This window comes from Meleagris gallopavo, chromosome 7 (assembly GCF_905368555.1).
Source record: "Meleagris gallopavo chromosome 7, MGAL_WU_HG_1.1, whole genome shotgun sequence".
Classification (NCBI taxonomy): Eukaryota; Metazoa; Chordata; class Aves; order Galliformes; family Phasianidae; genus Meleagris; species Meleagris gallopavo.
The window spans coordinates 17,053,881-17,079,061 of NC_139410.1; the positions used below are offsets into that span (position 1 = coordinate 17,053,881).

General features: G+C 40.4%; 1 protein-coding gene and 1 long non-coding RNA gene across 5 annotated transcripts in view; both read left to right on the top strand.

The window, feature by feature from the left end:
- The window catches only part of LOC146543980 (uncharacterized), a 48,983-nt gene extending 33,283 nt beyond the window's left edge, over window positions 1-15,700 (top strand). Inside the window, exons 3-4 of the long non-coding RNA XR_014884551.1 lie at window positions 464-536; window positions 14,752-15,700. This is a non-coding gene — a long non-coding RNA (uncharacterized LOC146543980). The remainder of the gene's footprint in view (window positions 1-463; window positions 537-14,751) is intronic.
- A 3,140-nt stretch (window positions 15,701-18,840) lies between these two features.
- The window catches only part of LOC100551262 (neurabin-2-like), a 42,171-nt gene continuing 35,830 nt past the window's right edge, over window positions 18,841-25,181 (top strand). For 2 of the 4 annotated variants that reach the window (XM_085228810.1, XM_085228814.1), the window contains exons 1-2: window positions 20,111-20,252; window positions 20,703-22,535. In XM_085228810.1, the coding sequence (XP_085084936.1) occupies window positions 20,946-22,535 (1,590 nt within the window). In that variant the 5' untranslated portion in view covers window positions 20,111-20,252; window positions 20,703-20,945. Of the gene's footprint in view, window positions 18,858-19,948; window positions 20,087-20,110; window positions 20,253-20,702; window positions 22,536-25,181 lie in introns of those variants that run through there. The other 2 variants (XM_085228813.1, XM_085228812.1) reach the window with 2 other exon arrangements.

Here is a 25,181-nt window from a genome sequence, read left to right on the forward strand (position 1 = left end):
TCATCATAGATACAGTGCCTTGGCTTCCTCTTGTCTCAAATTCTTTTAGTATTGGACTGATTCACAGAGTGTTTCTTTCTGGAACGTCTGAGATTTTTCTTCCAAAGTCAGTTGTGTTTGAATTGCTTTTAACTCAAACACCCCTTCATAAGGCTTCTGTTTCTTCTGGCTTAGCACTAGAGTTTTCTTTCACCTTTCCAAAAGCCATATGAGTTCAGATCAAAAGTTTCTTAGCCTATTATCCTGTCACTGTTTGTTGGGAGTAGCAAATGCCCGGGGAAAATAAAGCAATGGTGCTTTACTAGAATACCCTTCTATGAATCAGGAGTATTTTAAAGATTTAGTAATTTCCCATTTACTTTCAGTTTGCTTTTTCATTTTGATGAAATATCTGAAAACATATGTTCTATTTAACTGAGTTTTGGGAGTAACATTTAATTTAGTTTCCTTTCTTTTGTTTCAGATGTCCAGCTTGCATGAGGAGGATGCTGTGAAGAGGCATAATCACCAATAAATTCAAAGCAACATGTATAGAGGTAAGAATGTTTAAGAACTGATGCTTTCTTTCTTGTCAAACTGTGCACTGAGATTAATCTTCAACATTTTTATAGTTCTATGATATGTTCAGACTTAATAATGACATTTGAATATACAATGCAAGCTTGAAGTCTGCTGTAAAAGAGAAGTTAGCTATAATGAAAGTAAGAAGAACAACAAAAAAGGGTGTCTAGGGGATCTCCTTTTAACATTGTAATGTGCAGTAATGACTCAACAAAAGTAATGGTGAGTATGACACAGCAAGAGGACCAACTGGGTATTTTGGTTAGTTCCTACTACAATTAAGGAAACCACAAAACCACATCAATCCCTACTCTGCTGAACCGGAGACAACAGAAAACAGTGATTTTTGTTTCTAGAACTGCAAACCACAAGAATAAAAGTTTAGTTTAGTCTCAGGAATCAACCTGGATTTCTTTCAGAGTCCTGTTGACATATAAAACTAACGTGTTGCTGTACCGTGCTTGGATATGACATGAAGCAAGCCGTCCGGGCACTGGCTATGCCACGTGAACTGTAAAAAATGTATTCCATTTTACACTTTTTCCAGGTGGAGGTTACTTAATTTCTGCAAGAATAAACACATTTTCCAGCCATATTTTGTTATATTATAAAGGGAAAAGATAGTTATCTCTACTTAAATGTTAACATTTTACTTTCATTATCAACTCTTTCACAAAATAGACAATGAGTGATACAAATAGGGGAAAATGATTATTCTATATTCCAGGCATTTCTAAAGTGATTCTGTATAGCTAGGCCTGATGACTACTAACAGTGCTGTTGTGTCTTGTGTTGGTGTGGGTTTTTTTTTTTTGTTGTTTTGTTTTTCCTTCCTTAAAAAGGTATGCCATGATCTTATTGTTATGCTTCTTTCTTGGCAGTACCTGTATGCAGCAGGTAGAACCAAACAAATGTTTGTCAGTCCCACTGACCAAGAAGGAGTCCTGAGACCTTTCTGAGCAGTTTCCTCTAAGCCTTCTCAAAGCAGCTATGCAAGATGTTGCAGGGTCCTGTAATGTCTCTAGAGCAGGACAGACACTCCATATCTCAGAATCTAAAGAGTGTAGAGTAAAAGCAAGGCTGACTCATTTAGAAAGTCAGCCCTGCACCAGTATTGGTCACAGATAGTTTCTCCATGTTTAGCACTATTGGCTTCTGGGTATGCAACAGTGGAGCTGTGTAAACAGATGCAGCACAGCCAAGAATCCAGAAACATAGCTGGAAATGTTTTTGGTTTCTGAAAACATCTGAGCCTCACAAGTATAATTAGATCTTTCTGCAAACGGAAAACTGTAGAATGGCATTTTTCTGTGATACAGATCATAGTCAAACTGCTTGTAGTTTTAAGTATAGCAGTATTTTAAATCACTCACTGTACACTTTAAGTTGGAAATAACCTGTAAGCACCTCGGTGTTTGACATCTGTAGCTGTAATGAACTAACAGAATTGTTAGCATTCTTCCAACCACAAACCACAGATGACGTGTTTTGTCTCTCATCTGCCTTTAAAAGTAGAGGCTATGCAGAAATTAGCTTATGGGTTATGTATGAAAACAGTAATCTTTTGACAAATATCTGTCAGGATCTGGGAATGTTTTGCCCATTTATGAATATTAATAGCATAATAAGCAGAGTATGTATATGTTGATGCTCCAGATAGCAGTATGGGGCAAGGCCAATACTTTTTTGTGCACTCAAGATTCAGAAGAGAAAAGTGACAAAAACTAACATTGTTTAGCATAGATAAATCCAGAAAGACACTGAGAAATACCAGAAAGATTTCATAATGATAGGTGACTGATACTGAAATATCTAGATCCTTCAACCTTTCCAAAGGATCAACAAGCATATGGTATAGTACAATAATTCAACTGTGAACTTTGTTTATTTAGCAAGTGAAATGCTGGCAGTCCGCACAATGATTATGAGCTGTTCTAAAACTGTACTCAAAGCTAGTCTTCCTTTTGGTTGTGATTCCTAGGGAAACAGATAGGTTTCATATGAGAGTCCAGTTATCTTAATACACTCTCGTCTTAAACTGTTTCCTCTTGGTGAGAAATATTTTGAAATCTTCTGTTAAACATCACTAGAATAGATAATAGTTTAATATATTCATTGTTCAAGGAAGAAAGCATTCATATTGTATCAGAACTTTGCATGGTAAAAATGATCAAAATGTCTTAAATCCTTCTCATCTTTCCTTACAGAAGCGTTCAAGTATTCTCTAGTTCACGAAACATTGTCTTCCAAAGAACAAATATAATTTTGGAAGATTAAAAAATAGTTTTCATAGTATAAGCGTCTGAATATGTAGGTCACTACAAAAGTAAGGCCTCTTACTTCTGCAGAAACTTCAACAGATACAAAGAGCACAATAATATTAGCTGACAGAACAAATTCTCAGCTACAAAACACTATTTTTCAATACAGTCACCACCATTAGTGATGTGTTTTTGTCAATGATTAATAAGAGCCTCCATGCCACGCTTGTAAAGGTCTCATGTCTGTCCAGAATGTAGCCTGTCATCCACATCACTGTTTCCACTACTGAAGCACACCACCCACTGCCTCACTGCATTCACAACCACTATTTGGTCTTCATAAACATTCAGCAAGCATCAATGAATGTCAGTGGATGCCAATTTTTCCACATGGAGGAATTCAGTTGCACGCTTTTATCCATATGCACTTCCATGTCAGATGCTATTTTGTCAGTGTGCCCCTCTGCTGCCATCTGTCACATGGCAACACCATGTAATGGAGTATTCACAGACAGGTTCAGCCTTTACTGTCATACATCTGCCTCTGACATCATGGGCCAAAATAAGAAAATAGGAGGCATTACTTTCAGAGCAGCCCTTGTATACACTGTAATTGAATACTGAGTGATAAGTTTAAAAAGGAAAGTCACCCAAATTTTCTGAGCAATTCTATGGGCAATTTTTGATAAAGGAGTTTTCAGGAAGGTCTCCTTATAGGATGTTCTAATTGAGTGTTGCTTTCTACTTTTGAAGTTGTAGTTTGTAAATTACTTTTTGTTGTGTATCCTTATACTACTGGTATCAGTTGTTGAGTCTTCAGCAGTTAAACTTCTGATATTGCTGTAAGTTCATTATTAAGTGAATCTAAAAGTCAGAACAGAAAAATGTTAATACCGTTAAATGCCACTAGCTTACTAAAGTAAAGCTCTTAAAATATTGACCTAAAAAAAGCTAAAATGAGACTTAATTTCTGAATTGTGAAGACCGTATGCAGTATTTTTATGAACTAAAACTCGTATGTTAGAAGTGTCGGGTTTTTGTTTTGCTTGCAATAAAGCAGAGTTGATGATTCGCTAATACTTATGAGTCTATTTCTGAGCTTTCTTATTAGAAACAATTCTGGAAGTCTGATGAGTCGTGCTATTCAAGAAACACGTGATAGCTTTCTGAACTTTGCAGCATGTGAGGTGAACCAAGGCACAGTAATTGCAGTGCTTCCCAGGCCTTTTCATTTGAAGACTTCCAATGCCTGTTGTGGCAGATCTCTGCTTGGCAATCTTCCATGCCTGCTAGAATAGTTGTCTCTTCTCTCTTCATTGGAAGTGTTTCCTTCCCTTTGTTTCTAGTTTAAGACTTTCCCTGAGGCTTCCTAGTTTTACTGTACCCTGTCGCTAACTGTGACCATAAGCATCTGCTGTATCTGCTTTAAAGGGGAAAATACCCCTTTATAAGTAAGGACTTTTACTTTAGCATGTCCTTGCTTTAACCAGTATGATGCTAGACTTCTAGATGGCTCTTATATGATAGGAAGATAATCAGTTCCAAATTCACTGGAGCATCTGTTCCCATCGCTGTTGATGCACCCTACAGAGGCTCCTCAGCTGTTGCACCTGGATCTCAGAGGACTCCAGTGTCATCAACTTTCTCACAACTCTTTCTGCAGAAAGGGAACCAAACGGGAGCTGACTCAGAGCCACAGGATAGGATGTACGTGCTATTCCTTCTTCATGATTGCAGCAAGCAAAGGTTTTTCAGATCTTCGTCTCTTTACATGCTCTTCTCTCAGTTGCCGTCCTCAGGGACATGGTAGCTGCAAAACCTGTGCAGATTCCAGACATTTCAGCTAGTGCAGGTCTGCAGACCTTGGTGAAACAACTGAAAGCAAATTTTCATGTTCCCATTTTCTTGTTACTCTTGAGCATTCTTTTTTTTTTTTTTTAACTTTGTTGGAATTCCTCCTTCCTGATTTTGCTTTTTATCTCCTCATTCTGTTGTGTTGTGTTTTTGTTTTGTTTTTTGACAGCTACAATTGCTGTCTATCATATAAATTACTAGTGCTGCATCTTTTACCCAAAATAATGGGTGACACTTCCTTCTATAAGCTCTAATTGTTTTTGAAAGCTGACTCTCATCATCTTCATCGAGTGATCCTTTGTCGTCTTAGTCCACTTGGTAGAATCAGTTTCCTTGGCACACCCATTTACTTAGCATATCCATTTTACTGCTCAGATAGATCTATTTAAATGTTAATAAGCCTCACTCTTCCTACCACCCAACTCAGACATCCACTGTGTATTTTTCACTGCCAGTGGGTGGGTGTCTCAAAAGAAATTAACACATTGACTTAAGATAATACAAAATGAAATGACACTTCACATTCCATAAAAAGAACACAGAAATCTTTCTTCCATGCTCAGCGTCTTTGCATCCCATCAGTGTTATTTAGCATCCTGGAGCTGTTTGGGAAAAAGATTGTGCCTGTTGCCTCCTACTCAGATGTAAAGATACTTTGTTGAATTCATCTCCTTCATCAAATGTCAGCTGCTCTGAGGATTTATTTTTATATGGTTGTGCACTGCATAATGCTTACCAAGCTTTTTGCACAGCTCACCAGTGTTATCACATAGCCATCACAAAATGAGTTGGAATTCTATTTCTCATCTCCTGGGCCAATTTATTGTACTACGTGGGAGAGTTTCTAATCTCAGTTATACCAAAATCAGTTATAACATTCTGGATATTTGCCAGCACCAAATCAGATTCTGACTCATTCTTCTGAGTCTTGTACTTTTTCCCCCCCTCTTTTCCTTTTCATTATGAACATTTATGTCACAGTCAGAAATTGGTTATAAAATTGTATAATTTTGCTAATGTGTTTTATGTTTGGAAATTTCTATTCAACGTTAGTTCTTCTGTAATTGGGCATGCATACTTGTGTTCTGTATGTGTTGAATACTCACATTGTTCGTTAGCCACAAAGGCCTGCTTAAATCTACGTTAAACTGTAGCCATCTTAAATTCTTTTTAATTATTAACACAAATAATTGATTTTAAAATCCATTGCCACATAAGGAGTATGCTATGACAACTTGCTCTGGACTGGGGAGGGGGATCTCCCCTTGACTGTGTATTATGCTGACTTGCTAGTAAAACAAAACAAAACCCACAAATGCTCACTTTTCCAACAACTGCAACAGAACTCTTCTTTTATATTACGCAATTTACTGTTGTTTAGTAACATAAAGTATCCCAGAAAGCAAGATAAGTTTACTCAAGTCAGAAAGGGTGCAAGTCACCCCAGAAACTTTCAGCACTTTGTTCAAAACACCTAGCAATTGGGTGTTTTAGTGCATTTTCTTCCCAAGGCACCCACTGAGCCTTCTCATCAATTAAGTTCACATACCTCTTAATTTGAGAGCTTGTTTGGCATTTAATAAGAGAGTATATTTTTCCCGTTGTTCTTTAACCTAGCATTTTTACAGCAGCTACTAAGGGCAACCTGAATAATGGAATACTTCCTCTCCAACTCCCACCTTCCAGGTATTATTCACTATTTCTTTTCAAATGTAAAAAGTAATGGCAGCTTGTTAGTATCCACATACACATACACAGGAGGTTGGAAGCCCAACCTTCTCAAATTGGACCAAATATTGCACTCATTTACACCCTAAAAGTCAATGTGAATGGAGTGGTAAGACAGACTATCAACTGCAGTCAGTTTGTGACTGTTTTGTTTGCTCTAACCTACATGTCCCCCCCTTTTCCTGGCTTTTCATTTGCTTCCACTTTATATCAAATTTGTGACATGAACAAATGTCTACCTACTACATGAAGGCTTCACAGTGTTAGTGATCTTCCCAGTGCTTTTCATGCAAAACAGAATGAATCAGCTGGAACTGAGTGTTACAGTCAGCCTGCAATTCGTTTTGAAGCTGTATCCAGCTAAATCAGTAGTAAGTCAGAGAGGTAGTAAAATTATATTTTTCCATAGGAGGGGTTACTACGTAGAGATAGCAGGGGAGACAGTTGAATGATACTCTCCAAGTGATAAGCATAGGTCTCATAGACCTGCAAAGAATGATGTTACCCTGGAAAAAATAATCTCACAGAGTTCTATTCGGCAGAGTAGCTTTTTCTGAAGTCTCTTTTTGCAACATATTATTTTACTGTTACAATACTTATGTTAGGGAGCAAAAGCACAATTATATTTTGGAAATTCAAAAAGTCTCATGTGACTGCCGTTTCAGTGCAGTGCTGCCATATTTCAGCTATTCAAAGCACACTATGGGCTGGGCACCTTGGGGAAGACGCAAGTCCTGTGTTGTTTCTAGTCCATGCTAGTGGGCAAAGGCAAAAGAAGTAGCAATGTGTGTTGAAAATGGAAAAAATTTCCTCAGAGATTGTCCTGAAATGCGGGATCCAATATTTACTATAAACTTTGCTCTAAGTGGCAGTCTACTCTCATTAGTATTTTATTTTTTTTTTTCTAAAATGTATGTCTCATCTTTTGAGAGCTGAGTTTTCATTATTTAAGAGAAAAAAAAAAAAGAAAGAAAAAGAAAAATCCCTTACAGACAAAAAAGGTTTTAAGTAAAAGTTGAAAAACATCCAAAATTTTCTCTGAAAATAAAAGCCTCTTTTGTTCATGCCTACTCCTCTCCTCTTGTACCACTCCCTAGCCAGTCTTAGGAATTATTAACAAATAGAAACCTTTGTTAGAAATTAGTTCTGGTTGAAAATGCATCACAAGAACCTGCCTAAAGGCAGAGGTTATCTAACAAATATTTTCCTTTTCGTTTCTTATTTTTTTTTCATCAGTTTGTAGTGAATTTCTCATTATTGAGCAAATAGTTGAAACAATGTGCCAATATTGAATAGTTATTATCTGAAAACGTATCACCCCTGCCTTGGGGTTTATGGTTACTTTGCTGGCTGAAACAAACAGGGTCATCATGGAGAAGCAGTCGCTGAGGGCCACAGTCAAAGCAGCAGGCTGGGAAAATGGCCCTTGCAGCAGCTTTCAGAATGCGTTGAGTGTGGCAAACCTGCATTTGTGAAGCTGGAGTACAGGATTTGGCAGTAACTGGAGAGTGAGATGATCAGACTGGGTCAGTGGCTTTTAGCAATGACTTTAGGGTATCTTAGACTTGTTTGGGAAAAAAGAATGTACTGCAGCTGCACTGATTTTGGCTCACCTGCCTGGTTAGGTCAGACATAGGAGTGTTTTGCCTGGGAGGATGCAACAAAACAGCCAAAGTATACTCTGTGTTTTGTTTACAGTTAGCAGTTCACAGTTATTCTGGTGGGGAACACTGGGACTCCTCAAAGGGTTCCAGGAAATTAATACTGGAGAGACCAAGAGAAGTCACATATTTGATCTCCTGTCCCAGATAGAATTGGTTTTCCCTAAAGCACTCTAAGATATGCTTGTATTGCAAGTTCTTAAAAAAAACTTCAGCGGTGAAGTTGCCATCATTTCCCTTGACAATCTGCTCATGTGCTCCACAATTTCTGTCTACTGGAAAGCTTTCCATGGCATATAATCCAAGTCTCCCTTGCTGCTTTTAGCATATTATGATGCCCACTAAGAGGAGAACAAGAAATAAGTAGTGCAATGCTATCCTTGAAAATAGTTATTACGCCTTCCTTCAGTCTTCTTTTCACCAGACTTAAGGATTCATTTCAGTTTGTTGTGTTTGTTTGTTGGGTTTTTTTTACTCATATTTTCAAGGCCTGTTTTTCAAACAAGATGTTGGGTATTTTTCAAACAAGAAATACCAGCACTTTTTGTAGGGTTAAAAAATCTCTCTCTGACAATAATTGCACGCTTTTATATGAGGTATAAAAATGTATTTTCTCTTTGGAAAACGCTTGTGAAGCGTAATGTATGGCCAGTGAGAAATAAACTATCAGACTCAAACATTATACTGAAAAATTCTATACAGTGCATGAAGTAGGGAGTTATGCTAATGCATACTAACATAAAATGAGTGTAGTTAAGCCTTTTTTTAAGCAGCTTGAAAATACTGATCACTATATGGAAATAAATGTAATTTCCATATGCAAATTCTTTTATTAAAGAGGCTCAATTCTTCATTCTGTAATTGGCTTTGGCTGTCAAGCAACATGCTAACAATAAATTTCATCTCTTTTTATAGCACATCTGCTACTAGTAGATGACAGTCAGTTGGCAGAACTGATATCCCAGACACTGGCATAAAATCAATTTTTTTTCCCCCCTCATTTCATTCATTTCCTGCCAGTTGAAAATCACAGTCTCCTAAAAATGGTATCAGTTCATACTGGCCCTGAGAACAGAGTGGCCCTCAGAACTGACGCCTTTACAACATGCACTAAGCAATGCCTTCCCTCTCACTTCGTCTGAGTGAGATTATGGACTGGCATATGCAAGTTACAATTCAAAGTCAATAAGAACGTCAAAATCTTTTTCTTCTGTAATCTGTTCTCAGATTACAAGCATTTCTCCTTATTTGTACCAGTACTATAAATTAAATAATTCTCTTTCACTCAAACATGCTGACTTTTATGTGAATTCGCTCCTTTTTCTCATCTTAATCTCTATCTGAACAGTCTACGATCTGAACAATTATTTCCTGTTGGAGTGTATGTTCATGGATTCACTTAGTTTAGCTAAAACTATTCACCTATAAATTATTTGACTCCTGTGTGTTGGTCTGGCTCTGTACTTGCACCTTCGTGCACTTCTAGTTGTAGGTCTTAAAAACTTTGCTTAAGTGTTCACTCAAAATCAGCATAGGGTAAGTTCTTCCTTAAGTCGTTCCCTCTCATGCCAGCTTGTTTTGCTAACCCAGCATATATATTATATTTGAAGAACAACCTTTCAAAAACCCAGGGAATGGCGAAACACCAGAATAACTTCATGAGATCATCCCAGGATCCTGACTCCAACAATAGCCAGTAGCAGATGATCTGTATCCTGTTTCTGACCATAGCCAACAGCAGATGCCTAGGGAATAGTGTAAGAGGAAAGTGGGCATGTAGCAATAGGTATGTCACTGCGAAGGCTATTTCTGCATCCTTCTATGCAAATGCAAGAGGAATTAGTACTCCATAGATCATAAGACAGATTCTTGTGTCACTGGTGGTTACAAATTACAAATGTTACAGAGAATGGAGAAAACAGCAGTGGCTTTTTTGTTCTCTGTGAAGAGTAGTGCTAAATACATCTTTATACATAATAAAGTCTTCTCATCTCTCGGCCCAGGACATTCCTCTGAAAAGTTGAAGTTGTTATTATTTGGCTCATGTCTAGCCTTGAAAATACTTCAGTGGTCTCAGTGCACCACTAATGTACTTCTAAGAGACTAGTGAGTACATTTCATTGCATTATCCAAAAACCGTCTTCCCTCATGCTCTGTGATATTGGATCAGATTTTTAAGAGATTAAAAAAAAGCCCAAATGAAAATGGGAAATGAACCCATTTTGCAAATTGTCATTCCAGAATAGAGCAGGAGTAACAAGTGCAGAAGAAGCTTCCACTTCTGTTGCTGAATTATCTGCCAGTGGTGGATGACTAAATATTTCAAACGTACCTGCAGAAGGGAGAATCTGGATGAAGTCATAAACAGGAAATACCTATTGGTCTCCTTATTGCACTTAGAACTCTTCAAATTTTAGTTGCTTTTTTTTTGTTGTTGTTGTTATTGTTGCAACTTAGCTCAGAAGGTCAAGAAATAGAATGCCAGCATTCTTAAATTTCTATCTAGATAATCTTATTTCTAATACGTGGGATGAGACTATCTTGGCACTAATCAGATCAAAGAGAGGTGACTACATATTTGATACTTTGTGCAAAGTAATCCGTCTTACTTTAAAAGTATTAAGGTTGCAAAATTTAGTACAGGAGCAATATAGAAAGAGGAAGATCATTTTTCATTTCATTCATAGTATGTTGATTTGATGAAAACGAATATATTGTAAGATCAGCTTGAAAGGGTTTCTAAATACATCTGTAATAAACCTATGATTAAACAGTATGCCATTAAATAGTACTGTTCCCTGTGATAGTAGATCTATTACCTGTAGTTTGCTTGGGAAGTATGATTTAGTCTGGTTTGCCCTCATTTGTAAGGATGTTATAGTAACATCTGAACTGAAATGAGTTGTGAACACACAAAGTCAAACAAGTTTAACAGATGGTATGATGATGACCTCACATTGTTGTCTAGACAGGCTAATGAAATGACTGCATAACAGAAAGAAACCTCCAAAATTGGGTAAAATACAGGTTTTGATGAAGATAAAAAATGAAGCTATGTGACACATAGAAAATTTAGAAAGTATATTGAAATGTGTTCCATGGAATGACAGTTTTCATTGAGATGTGATGAGGCAACTTCAGTGGCTGCACCCGCTGGGTAAAATAGTGTTTGAGTAGATTTTCAGGCTTAGTATCTATATGAAAGTTTGCTCCTTAGACCAGGGACTCTGTAAACCCAAGAAAGACAACCCAGAAATAACTGCCATGGGAAGCTGATAGTTTTTCAGTGATTGAAGTTTTCCTTAACAATTAACCATTAAAAAAAAAATCATCTGGTTCTGAATTGAGATTTTCTTCTTTTGTGTATCTAATTCAATTAATTTTAAAGTGAGAAGAAAAGAGTGATCTGATTATTTTTTTATCCTGATGCTTTGGTCAGTGTTAGAAGCACCAGAAGCAACTTACAGAAAGGCAAGGTTAGTGAACAGACTACAAGATGCAGGAAATACAGCAAGGACCACAGCCATGGTTGATTATAGTTTCTTCTCATGACTTTCCTCACCACAAATATGTGACTAAGTATATTTGCACTGATTTGAAGGAGTTTTGAGTCACGGTATCTTATTTTGAAGAGGCAGTGACTTAAAGAATTTCTGTGCAATTTTTTTAGTTTCAGAACGTAAACACTTTGCAGAATGAGAACTAAGTCTTAGTGGCTCACAGAGGAGCCCAATTACACAGTGAGGCCAAATGTGGAGAGTCTAATTCTAGCAGAGTTAACATTTTGAACATCTGTAAAGTCTAACATGAACTGAATGTTAAGTGAAAGCAGCTTCATTAGTTATAGAGTATGGTATGTTTCTATTTATTCCAATGCAACTTCTTTTCCACAGGCTTCAAAGATACTGTTTTTGGAATAGTTTTTAAGGATTATGCTAGTTTTATGGAACTGATTTTTTTATCCTTCCTGACAACCTGGGACTTAGATCCTTGCTTATGCAAAGCTTTCACAATGCAGGAAAAAAAAAGTCAAACCAATGAATGTTAAATGATCCATGCATTTCCCAATATACTTTTTATTCATTTAAAGTTCTAATTTTAGGCTGTATTCAAAAGCTTTTCAGGACAGAAAATAAATGTTGAAAACAGTAACAAAAAAAAGTTTCTTATTTCTCAAAGAATTAAAGCATGAGTAGACAAGTTATTGAGCTGTTATTACTGCAAAGCTGAATGTTGCCTGGTTAACATCTCAGACAGAGGAAATTTGGGGAAAAAAAACTTACAGGCTTTGGAATGAGGAATTTTTTTCTATTTCTGATACTAAGAAATTGGCAGATGCTTAAATAAGCTCAGTAGTATGGTATGTCAGCCCAAGAACTGGGGAAAGACTCTTTGGAAAGATTCACTGCCAAAATCCTCCAGTGCACATCCGTATCGTTAAAGCAGCCTTTGCAAAGGCACACCAGGTTGTTCTTTGACATGGAAATAGGACAGATGAGTAGCACACTAGGACTTGCTCTTTACTGGTAGGTCTAAGTTTTGAGACAGACACCTCCAAAATCTCATTAAATACCACTCCTTGGAAAGATGTCATTACAAACACAGGATAATTTATTTTGCTAGCATGCTTCACCACAGGGCTGTGATCACCAGCTGTCTGGTGTTTGGGCTGTGAATACATACCCAGAGCTAGAGGTTTAACAAAAACATCAGAGCTAGATTGTGCCTCGAGGCACAATTGATTCTAGTCGATTCTACTGTCCTTCCAGTTACATCTTGTTTTTTGTTTGATGTTTTCTGTAGTCACATATTCGTCCCATAAGACATCCATGTGAGCAGCTCTGTGGTTTTATTTTCATGTTTAAAACAAGTTGCTGTAATCAGCTTTTCTGTAACCTTAACTGTAGTTGTTGTGAACATATTAAAGTATTACTTTCCAGGCTCAGACTTATTTAGCTCCATGATTAGAGGCTTAAACTCCAGTGTGGGGAAAGTCTATAACAAAATTGAAGCTCTCTTTAATTTCCTGTGATTCAGCATGCTTGACAGTCACCCAGCTTTTCTTCCCATGCTGTTACATTTGGGACTTGCCCTCTGAGTGCCAGCGGACTGCTGCTACTTCTCCAGCTCATTGTTCTAGATTGCATCAGTGATGGATAACCACTTGTCCAGTGCTGGCTTGGAGGCAAAGATATGCCATCTGAGTATGCAGTTGTTATTAAACAGACCCAAACCTCACCAAAAGCACACTTATTTCAAGAGGAAAGTGATTTTTCTGTGATTTGAGCGTGCTTCAGATTAATCCCTGAGATGCTTTCCTTATTAAAAATGATAATGGGAAATATTAAGGATAGGGATGTAAGGGGGCGTTGAAGGCCAGGACAGAAGCTTTTGGAGGGATAATTTTTTTTATGGCTACTAGTAGTACTACATTTCTTCTTAAATAAAGATACAGAAACAAATGTTTCATCCCTTACATGGGTATGTCTACACTGACTTTTACTACAAGAATATGGCCTGTGTATTTAGAAAATAATGTAAACAATGTTACAGGAGTAATCTTTTAAGTTTGTTTCCAGAGTGCATTTGTTTGAGAGTCCCTTAGTGTAGTAGCCTGTTAATGGTATTTCCTAAATTAAAAAGCCATCGTGAATAGCCTCTCATTCTTCTGCTCCAAAAATAAGTACAAAATAAGCCAGCAGCTTTGCAGTCAGAAAGCCTAGGAATGTAATTCTGAAGTAGCTCCAGCTGTGAAATCTAGGAAATCAGCCAGGCTGGTTTCAGCTCCCCTTAAACTAGGAACTTCCACCTACCAATAAAAGGAATGGGCACTTTGTTTATCTTTCCACAGGGTACTGATATACATCTTAAATGTGTCTAATTGAATCAGTCAATCAGCTGTCAAGATGAGTCCCTTAGTAGCAGCATTGAAACAGTGATAACCCATCAGCAGATAATGAAGTTCTTTGAACTATTCTGAGTGACAGTTGAATACAAACATCTGACAGACATTTTCAAATTAGATAATACCTTCGAACAGGTGGCTGGCACATCTCTCCGCAGTTCAGAAAGCGGTAGTGCCTGCTATTCACCAGGCACTGAAGAGGAAATTGCTCTCCCACAATGTATTTTTTCAGTCATAGTTCATAACGGTAGTGCAAAGCTTGGTGATTGCTTCTGAGAGATTACTTTTTTGCTTGGATTTGGAGGGTGTGGGTTTCTTTTTGCCTCTTACTCTAGGGGTTATGGTAGGAAAGACTTCAGTCATAAGGTAGTTAGTTCTTGCTAGATCTGGACAATGTGTGATTGGATTCAAAACCTAATTTAGAAATGAAAAAAAAAATAGCTTAAGTGAAATAGGTTTTCTCACATTTTTCTTTAAAAAAAAATCTGTCTTAATGTTAAGAATTTTCTTTACAGTTATTTTGTACTCTAATCTTTTTTTTAAATGAGGACTTATTTTCCAAGGAAAAACTGAATGTTTTTAGTTGAACTTTCCAAAATTAGCTCTAACTACTGTTGTTTGTATAGACACGCACATATATATACACCCTTAAAGCTATTTTACAGATCCACTGATAATAATTTCTCTGAAAATGTTGATGAGAATTTAGCATTTACATAAAATGCTTCTCTTTCTTTTTTTCTTATAATGCCATTTGCTTACTCATCTACCATAATTGCAGGTACATCTTGCAGTGGGCATCTGGTTCCTCTTTTCTGTCTAGAGAAAGCTTGGAAATGGCATGTTTTCTTGATAGTTCCTTACATCATACTAAAAAATTTTCCTGGTACGTAACAGATCTTAATTATTTTGTTTTTGTTTTGTTATGTATAGTATATACCTACATTGTACCTTCTGTTTTTATCTCCACCTTTCATTTTTGTGTTATTTTCCACAATTATCGCTCACATAAATCAACCTTACTTATTAAAGAAGCTAACTGAATTTTTGAACCTGAATTCGCTTTATACTTTTCTCCTGCTTTTGTGACATTATTAGTTGATGGTTAGTTGGTTTGGTTTTTTTTTAATATTCTGAGTCTTGGAAATGTTAAGGAGTTCCTGTACTGTCAGAATTTCAAAATACTGCCTTATTTATTTGAAATTGTAAGTAACTCAAGGAAACAACTTACTCATCTGTGAGATCGTACTTCTTCCTTTTTCACTTTCTGACATAAGTGCTAGTTCAATTTAAAAACTAAGCAGTTATAAAGTTTCTAGTTTGCTTTCAAACTACGTTGGTTTGGCTTTAAATTATAATCTAAATGTAATCTCTGCATACATGTGTCTGTTTTTCAGATGGACTGGGAAATGTGAAGGTTAAAATTAAGATACTTTGTAAGGAGTCAAAGTCTGTCAAAGGTTATGAGGTTATCTTATAACTCAAAAATACATTTTTAAGTGCCTTTTTAGGTGTACATAAGCATATATGTCTTCTGGGTAGGCATTTTAACAGAACGAGTTCCTAGTCATGCTATGAAACAACATAGATGTTCTTTATTCTTTTTTAAATGCACGTAACAGTGTGACCAGGACTTATTTCAAATCATTCTCAGAGCTTTCTTGATTATTATTAAGAGATTTTACGGAAACACTTTGGGTTTTGTATAAAAACTGCTTGGCCAAACAGAAACTAATGCTTCTGAATAAGAAATTGTGCTGTGAAATCCAGAATTAAAGATGTCAGTTATCCTCCCACTGTGTGTCTCTTGGTTGACTGACTTCCACTTTTAAAAAGGTACAACTTCAAAATGAGGCTTTTCTTATGACTGATACACATTCATCATTTTCCTCCTGTGTGACTTGTGCAGGATTCTGCAGGGGCTTGTAAGGAGCAATCTCTTACCTTTCCCTTGACTGATCTTATCAGGTCTCTCTTCCTCCTCTCTCTGGCTGCCTGTTTTTACAAAACTTGTTAGAACATAATTATTATTGGAAAGTCTTAGCCAGTGTCAAATCTGGTTGAACCAGCTGGCCAGTTTTCAAAAGTCTCCACAGAGTAGGAGATACTCAGAAACATGCAGGCAGTGTGACAGCATGTGCTTTGTTGCTTTGGAAATTGGTGAAATAGACAATAGTCATGAACTTTATTTGCTAAATTCCTGTGAATTCAATTAAACCATGTCATCAGCGCTCCAGTTATCAAGCCAAAAAATGCACTGAGAGATTTTTCTGCTCGAAAAGCATTCAGTGGGATGGCTCTTATTAAGACCCCCTGCCTCCTTGTCACGCTAACATCTGCTTACTATGCTTGAGAAACCTGGTATGTTCTCAAACCAGTGTTCACAGAATTCTACAATGGCATCTTTCTTCATATCCCTGCTGCTTTTTTTTTCTTTTTCTTTTTCATGAGTTTGCCAGTGTGGCAAGTGACTCTGGGGGTTTGGATGCCTCAGGAATGGGGCTTGTAAGTTGAGGAAAATCACAAAATCACAAGCATTTTCTAGTCAGGCTTTTTTTTTTTTTTTTTTTTTTTTTAGCAGCTTAAGGGAGTAGGAGGCTCTGTAGACTCGGGACTCAAGAGATTCTTCCAGTGTTTTCGCCAGTGTGCTTTGGAGCTGTGATGTAAAGTAATGTTAGCTTGCAGAAATCATTGGTAACGTGCTGGCAGGCCAGTAGCACTCAATGCAGGTTTCAGTGCTGTTCCATCAACCTTCATTTACCGTTTGTGGTTCTGTGGCCAGAATATTAGTCAGGGTATTAATTCACAGGATTTCTGAGAAACAACACGCTGGGTGGGCTGTAGGAGGAACTAGTTACTAGCTGGATTTACCATTCTGCAGACAACCCCGTCCCTAAAGGGCCCAGCTCTTAGTCAGCAAGTGGGAAATGAAGTACTGATTTATGAAAATTAATACATTAGATAGGCATTGATGTATATTATCAAACAGAATTGCCCCTCCCTGGAGCTTTGCACAACAGACGTGTTTGGGAATTAGAGAGGTCAGTCCTGCTATAAGGCAGAAATGACAACATGAAAGCTGAGGACTTGAGTGTTAAGCACTGACACTTAGATCATAGTGTCAGTACTCAGAAATCACCATAATAGCTTTCTAACTGAAGTTTGCTTGCAACAAGGTTTGTTTGTTTTTTTTAATGTACTTGCAAATTTAAAAAATAAAACTCTTATTAGGGCCTGTATTAATGGCCCATTTTTTTCTTTTTTTCTTTCAGACCTATAAAATATGCCATTCTTCAGTAAGCACGATTGTGCTTACTGAAGAAAGGCTTTTTCTTTATAATTTGGCTCAAGTGACAGCTGAAAACAAAGGAAATGGGAGAATGGGGAAGGCTCAGAGGTGACAATAGCAGGAGAAAACAAGAATAAACCACCCAGATTACAGCACTGCTGTTTGCCATTTCAGCTCCATTTCAACTTGAGGAAGAAGAAGCAAAACACAGAACAGGCAGTGACTTACCCCAAATACTGGGGCTGCAGTCTTAGAAATGAAAAGAAATATTGAACATATGTATCATCATATACAATAGCAAAGACAAACACAGTGATGTTTCAGGCTTTCTCTGTGGTGCTGCTGGCACGCAGCAGAGTAATTACCAAGTTATCCAGCACAATTTGAATGGAACTGAGTGAAACTTAATTAGCTCCTGTCTTTCAAGCGTTTCTTCATCCACAACACTTGTAATCTTTGGGGTCCTGCTGTGCAATTGTAATGTTCTACAGAAAATGCAAGCTGCTAGGGGAATCCCATTCCAAAATCTGGTCTACTTTACCATCACATACTGTAATTCTTGTACTAGTGGTGGTCTGTGAGTGAATGCTGAAACAAATCTCACCTCAGTGCAGTTTGAGCAACCAAGTTTACAGAATCTTCTTTTTCTTGGAAACCATTTCCTTTTTGTCTGTTTTCATTGGGTTCATGAGTTCATATACTACAATACGTTCCTTTTCCCCAAGATTTTGAGCAGCCGAGGCCCTTCCTGAATACACTCCACTGACAAAATTCTCCGTGCAAACCATTTGCTTACTCACCATTGTTTTACCTCCACAGACTGAATCTCTAGGTTGCTCTTCCTGGGTTTCACTGCAGTTTTAGCTATGGTGAAATCCCAAGCTACTTCACCTTCCCAAATTTCTTGCTCAAATTCCAGATGTACTTATCTTGAATTCATCTATCTTGTTAGTCATTGTTTCTGTAAATAGTTCTGTTATTTCCTTCATATCAGTTCACCTACAGTACAGTTCAGTCTTTCCTCACTAGAAACCAGTCCGTCCTGATAATGTTGTCCCTTCTAGCCAGCATAGTTAGCCTAAATAACCTACATACCTTATCCTAGGTAGAATAAGACCTTTTTTTTTTTTTTTTTTTTTTTTCCCCTTATAAAGGTATCTTTGGTGTGCTTACGTTTACGTTTATGTTCTGTAATCCCACCTTCCTGAAGCACAGGGAATCCAAAACAGAAGAGTATGTTCCTGCTGCAGCCTCATTTAGGCACCTTGTGCAAAGGCCTCTCACTTTCCTGGGTGCAGGTTGGAGCTGAACTCTGTTATTATGTTGTTCCTGAGCTCTGCCTTTGTTTTCCTTTGAACTGCCTCCTACGTGCTGGCAAGCTCCCGAAACAGTGCACAGAATGGTCTTTGCCCAGCGTTCAAACTGCAGAACAACCCTGTATTTACTTTATTTTGTACAAGGAGGTTTTCTTTGTGTTCTCTTACGGCACAGTGCATTGGAAATGGTGCAGAAGCTTTGCAGCTTCAGCCCAGCCTGGGAGCGCCAGGAAGAACTATCTCAGGACATGTGGGAGGAAGGTCACTGCTACTTTGTTCTAGGTAAGAACTATATATTATTCTCAACATGTGAAACATTTGTCACTCTTGGATTGAAACTACTTATTGTAAAACGTTACTTAAAGCAGTGCTTCAGGGTGCACCTTAGGCTGCTAGAGGCAGGTCTTGGTGAACACTGATGTCCCAAAAACATTTGAAAACACGGAAGAAAGTCTCAAGAATTTCATACCCCCTTTGTTTTAGAAAAACGAAGTGCTAGAAAAAGCCAGTGTGGATGTCTGTAAGAATGTCTAAATTTCACAACTGGTCTGGTAACTACAAATGAAATCCACTTTGGCTCTTCTCAAGTGTTTGTTCCTCTGGAAACTCAGTTATTCGAATTTGGAATGAAAAACCATCAAATTTTGGACATTCCCACAGGGCAAAAATACAGAATCTGCTTGCATTTCTTCTTCTTAATGCTTAGTGTCAGTTCCCGATTCCAGGCATTCTGTCGGTTTCTTTGGGCGCTCTCTTGATCGTTGTGTGCGATTTGTACATACGCTACGTGGAAGCAGCTTCTGGCCAGTAACCCGAGCCGCGCACCCCGCGGGATGGCTCACAGCCCGCGCCGTAATATGGACTGAGGCAGTCGTGCTCGCGCAGTCCCGCTGCCAGAGGCGCTCCGTGGCTCCCGGCGGCCCCGCAGAGCCGTGCCCGACACGCCGCTGCCCGCAGGGCTCTCGCTCGGCACCGGCGGGGAGAATTTCTGCCCGGCGCCACGTGCTTGTCAGGGGGTTTTCCGCTGAAACGGTGTGGATTTGAAAAAGGAGGGAGAAAAGTCTGTGGATGCTGCGTCCCCTTTACTTCCGGCTATCCGCGCCGGGACGCCCTCAGTCGGGAGCGGCGTCAGCACCGCGGCCGCTGCGCCGGGCTTTGAAAATCCCGCGCGGCCCTTCCCCGGGGGCGGCCCGGACGGCGCCTCGGCCGCGTTCTTCGGTGAGGGTGCGGCGGGCCGGGCCCGGGCCGCTCCCCGCCACCCCTCGCCTCGACGCCCTCGCGGCCTCGGGCCGCCCCGCCCCGTGCTAACGGCCGCCGGTCCCGCCGACTTGGTATCACCCGCAACCCGCGCGGCGTGGTAGATCCCGGGCTGCCCTCGCCCCCCCCAGCCCATCTTTTCCCTCGCGCAGAGAGGAACGAGGGCGCGCCCGCCGCTCCCTCTCTTTGTGTGCGAGCGGAGCGAGGCGGCGCGCGGGCGGGCCCGAGCCGAGCCGAGGAGAGCGTTGAGCGGCGTGAGAGGCGGCGCGGGGCGGGCAGGCGGTTTGGAGCGGGGCCGCGGGGGCGGGCGGAAGGCGGCGTGGGGAGCGCAGGGCGGCGGGTAACGATGGCGTGGTGCGCGCGGCCGCCGGGCGGCTGGGAGCGCTGAGGGGAAGGAGCCGGCGGGACCCCCGCCCCCAGGTAGGCCGGCTCGGAAAGTTCGGGGCGAGGTGCCGGGGCGGCCCCCGAGGTGCGGAGGCGCTGGCGTGGCAGGGGGAGTCCCGACTCGCCGCCGAAACTCGCGGCTCCCTCGCTTCCGGGCGGCCCGCGGACACCCGGGTCCCTCCGCCTCGCCTCGGCCCGGCCTCCTCGGGCGGCAGGAAGGGCCGGCGGCCTCATCCCCCTCCCCGTGCTGCGGTCCCGCGGCCCGGGCAACCGGCGCCGGGGCCGCCGCGGGGGACGGCCGCCGCCCCGCGGAGCCCTCGGGGCTAATGCCCGGGCGGCCGCCGCCAGCCGTGGCCGTGCGTCCCGGCGGACACAATGGGCTTTATCCGGGCTCGCGCCTCTCTCCCGCCCGGCAACGCGAGTTCGGGATTCGTGTCACACGCTGGCGAGGTCCCGAGTTAATTAAAACTCTGCGTCCCCTTGCAGATGGCCTTCTGGATACTGTGATCCGCAGCGGAGATAACATCCGATGTGGCCGTACGCGCGCTGTGATTTCTTTCTCTCCGTGTATGCACCGGCGCAGCCCGTCTGAGTGTGAGCGTGGAGGCCGGCTGAGGAGGAAAAGGCTCTTCTGCGGGATCCGCTCTGCACGGCGTTGAAGGGTGGCAGCTTGGTGCCTCTGAGTTTTCCTTTCCGCTCCTCGGTAGCTGAGGGAGCTGCTCTCTGACGATGATGAAAACTGAAGGCAAAGGGGAAAGAACTTTAAGAAGTGCTTCTCCTCACCGAAATGCCTACAAGTCTGACTTCCACGCTATCAAATGCTCTTTTGATGGAGTGAACAGTACCGAAAACATTTCCAACAAAACGGGTTTGCAGCAGAAGCTGAGCACCTCTTCCAATGGGGGGGGAAATGATCCGCACAGTCGAGGTAGAGCTGCCACTTATGGCAATAGAGTTCACAAGATCAAAAGTATGTTTCTGCAAATGGGAGGCTCTGCTTCCACACCCTCTTGTGAAAGTAGTCCACCTGCTGAGACGAAATTAATCAGCCGGGCCACAGCAGCAGAACATGGGCCTTCTCCAGGTAGCACATCTTTCCTCATGATCCAAAAGAACAATCTTCTTAATACAAATACTGGCCCCAGCAGCAGTCCTGTGGATTCGTCGTCTGTGCCTTCTACTGCTGATAAAATCCTACGTAGCAATGATGAGGCAGACTTGGACAAAGTTGCCCTGGCAGAAAAGTTTTCGGAGACCAGGAAGCTGTTTGAGAGAAATATAAAACAACGAAGCTCTGTGGACAGATATTCTCCCAGCAAATGTGAAAGAAGTGAAGATAAGAGGAGACATGGTTCAGCTTCTGATTGTAGCGGTGTGGTAGACCACTTCAATTTTAATACAGATGTGAGTCCTTCAGTTGCGCTGGATAAGGTTGAAAATCAAGGTAGTGAGCTGAAGCAGCAGCATCCCAATAATGGTTCCAAAACCTCCTTCTTGAATGCTGGGCCCATTTCTAGGAGGCTGGAAAGCTTTCTAGGTGACAGTGATACTGAAGATTCCAAAGAAATTTCCAAAAATGATGACCTGAATCAGGGCTCTTTGAGAAGCCACTGCAGTTTGGATTCATCTACTACTGCTGAAAGAAGTCCAGAGAAGATTGCATCCACCAAAGTGCCTGTGATAGACAGAGGTGGGCTGAGTGAAGTATTTGAAAAAGACAAGAGAGAGAAAGTGGTACTGGAGAGAAGCCTACAGGATATGAGCAGTATATCCAGTCAAGAGGCAAAGTGGAGAACAGAGACTATTTTTTCCCAGGTTTCCCCTGTTGAGGAGACTTCTGTGGAGTTGTCTGTGCAAGATGAAACCTCAGGGCATGGAAAAGAGGGTTTGGATAAAGGTCATGTTGTTAATGAGGATCAACCACTCAAATATCAAATACAAGAAGGGAAGAGGAGCAGCTATTCCTTGGATGTAGTAGAAGAGTTTACAGAAAGAAACGGAACCAATCAGGAAGAAGTGAGAGATGGGATGTCTGTGAAAGATGGTCCAGTTCAGGATGTTCTACAGCAAGAGGGGGATACTGAAGAAGAGGAGCAAGTAGTAGAAAAGGAGAGGGACGGCTTCTGTGCTTTTGGAATAGAAAATGCAGCTTTTGATGATTATAGGGATACAGAGAACCAAGACCCTGAAGACAACGAAATTTTGGAGGAAGAGGAGGAATATATGTATGACAGTGAGTACGAGGAGTTTCCTGGACTTTCTGAAGAGGAAGATCCTGCGCCAGACCGAAAAGTCAAGTTCTCAACAGCTCCTATCAAGGTATGTACATTTGAATTTTCTTTATAGGTTTGTTTTGTTTTTCTGTTTTGCAATCCAAAATACCCAGGAAATATATTTTGGATGTGTTTTGTTTTGTTTTCAAACCTGTAAAAGCCCTTTGGATAATGTAACTACGTGGCTTTTACTCTAAACTGCTTGGTTTTCTGAAAAAGACAGAAGTGGAAGTTGTCACAAGTGATTTCTAAATCACAGCAGTTTCATGAGGTAGCATAGTAAAGCACATGAGATTTATTGCTTAATGAATATCTTTAGGAACACTAACTTTTAGAAAAAAATTCAGACACGTGGCCCTTAATGCTTGATTTCATTTGCTTAAAATTGTGGTGTTGCTCTGGAAAGAACTGTTTTAGTTTTACTTTTTGTACAGAATTTTTAAAAATAATCTTCAGATACAATTTCAAATGTTTTTTGACTTTGGTGTGGGAAAATATCAAATTACTTGTTCCTATTATTTAAGATTATAGACTTTTTTGCAATATTACCTATATATAGAATATTTATTAAAATACAAGTAATGTCTATAATATTTATATTGGCAGGGTGAATGTTCTCTAGGAGTACTAGTGTGATGAATATTTTCGAGTCACTAAATTGTGGAAGTCAGTGTTAATAATATAATGACTTAATAATGAGAAGCTCTGCGAGTTAGAGTGGTAACAAATTGAGAAGATGGAGGGTTCTGTTCTTCAGTCACCAAAAACACCCACAGAATGAATGAAGTCATTCTGTAGTGCAAATCCTGTGTACCTGTAGTCTTGTTGCTGACTGTGGTTATTCTCATCCCACCTGAAGTTTGAGAGGACTGGGAGATGAGGAACAAGATGGAGTGGGAAGCTGTCCAGGCTTTCTCAACTGTATTTTTTCATTCATGTAATAGTAGAAGAAAAAACATCATCTTCAATAAAGCAGTTTTTATGCTTTCTCTGTACTGATGAGAATGACGTAAAAACTTTGACTCCTGTACTTCTTGCAGCATGAAGCTCCCAGTTTGATAAAGATAGACCAGTGCTGTCCCAGAAGATGTTTGTGTATAGCAAAATCCAAGTTTTGTTACTTGTGGTTTCTTATAGTCCTGTAGGCAGGATGGCTTTATATGGCTTTCTTGTGGCTGACGCTGTCTCAGTGGTGACCTGGAGCTCTGAAGGGGGGACAGTGCTGCTACTGGGAGCTGCATAAGGAATGGGGTGAAGGCTGCTGGAAAGCCAGAGGGCACCAATCCATTCTCTGTGTGCTTCTGTGCATCAGTGTCCGAGAGGAGTGCAGCAAGTCATCTGCTAGAAGTGCTCTTTGGTTTGCTGGTGCATGCTGTCTTGCTGTAGGCTGCGTCTGTTGTTGCTGAAGTCCTACAGAAGCAGTGATTGTGACAGGCTTTTCCTGCATTCTCTGTTATGTCAGTGTCAGGTTTAGTTCAAAGCATTAATAGGAATCTGCCAGCTGTGATGGGAGCTCTCCTGTAGACAAATCTCAGGTTTTGGTAACCAGTGCCCTTTGACTGTAGCTGCTTCTATGAAGGCCTTCAGAACCAGCCTCTGCCAGGTTATCAATTGCACAGCCAAAATATGGATTTAGTAGCAACTGTTAGTATTTTTGTGTTAAGATAACATGGTTATTGCCATAATGCCTGACTTTGGGATTGACAGAATAAATTATACTTAATAGCAGTATGAGCAGTGAAATTTCTCTTTAGATCTCTTTTTGTACAATAGGTTTCTTGTTTGGCTTTATGGATAGATTTTAGTGCATCTTAAGTTGAAAGAGAAAAATCCCAAGTGGTTTTAAAAAAAAAAAAAGATGATTTCTGGCCCCCTGCCACAGCTCCCAGCAGTGCCATAGTGAGAACTGTATCCAGCTAACTTCCTTCAGCTTTATTTAGACAAGTAAGCGTGACTGAAATGTGAGTGTTGTTCCAGCTATCCATGGCCCTGGAAGAGAAGGCTGTGTTTCTCCCCTTCCTAGACCTTCCTGCATGGGGCCAAGCTGGAGTTGGCTTTTTGGCTGTTTTCCTTTGGTGCTGTGGTCTGGCCCATCCTGCTGCTCTTCCCAGTGTAGCTGTGTAGCAGCTATAAAGCAGCCAGCTCTGTGTTTTACAGCTGCTATGCAGCAGCCGCTTGAGGTGGAAAATTCAAAACATTCAGAAGATGTCTGGGGGAGAAAAAGTGTGTTTTAAAATAGTTGAGTTCTCTGCAATGATGGATCTGTGACCGTTGCATTTGATAGTCTCAACACAAATGTGGGATATGGTGTAGGTAATGGAGAGAGTAATATCTGTATTGAGAAGTTTCTTCTCAGCTGTGATATTGACAGGGCCTTTGAGTATAAGAAAGAGATGGGAGCTCCCAGAGGATGTGGAATGAAGCTAATACTGTTAGCCCTGTGTCTGACCTGTGCCGGAGCTGCAATTGTTGACAGCTGTAGTGGGCCTTAAGAACACGTAATTTTGAACTGATAATTTCAGGAATGATGGAACACTTACATAAATACTATGTTATTTGGAGTCGCTCTGTGCCTGTGAAAATGAGTGGAGATGAGATTTTTAAAATAAAAGCTTCAGTTCTGTAGAAGCTGATGATAAATGTTGGGAAAGGTTTCTTACTTGACATAGGTGACATGAGTGCTGCTGTGTGA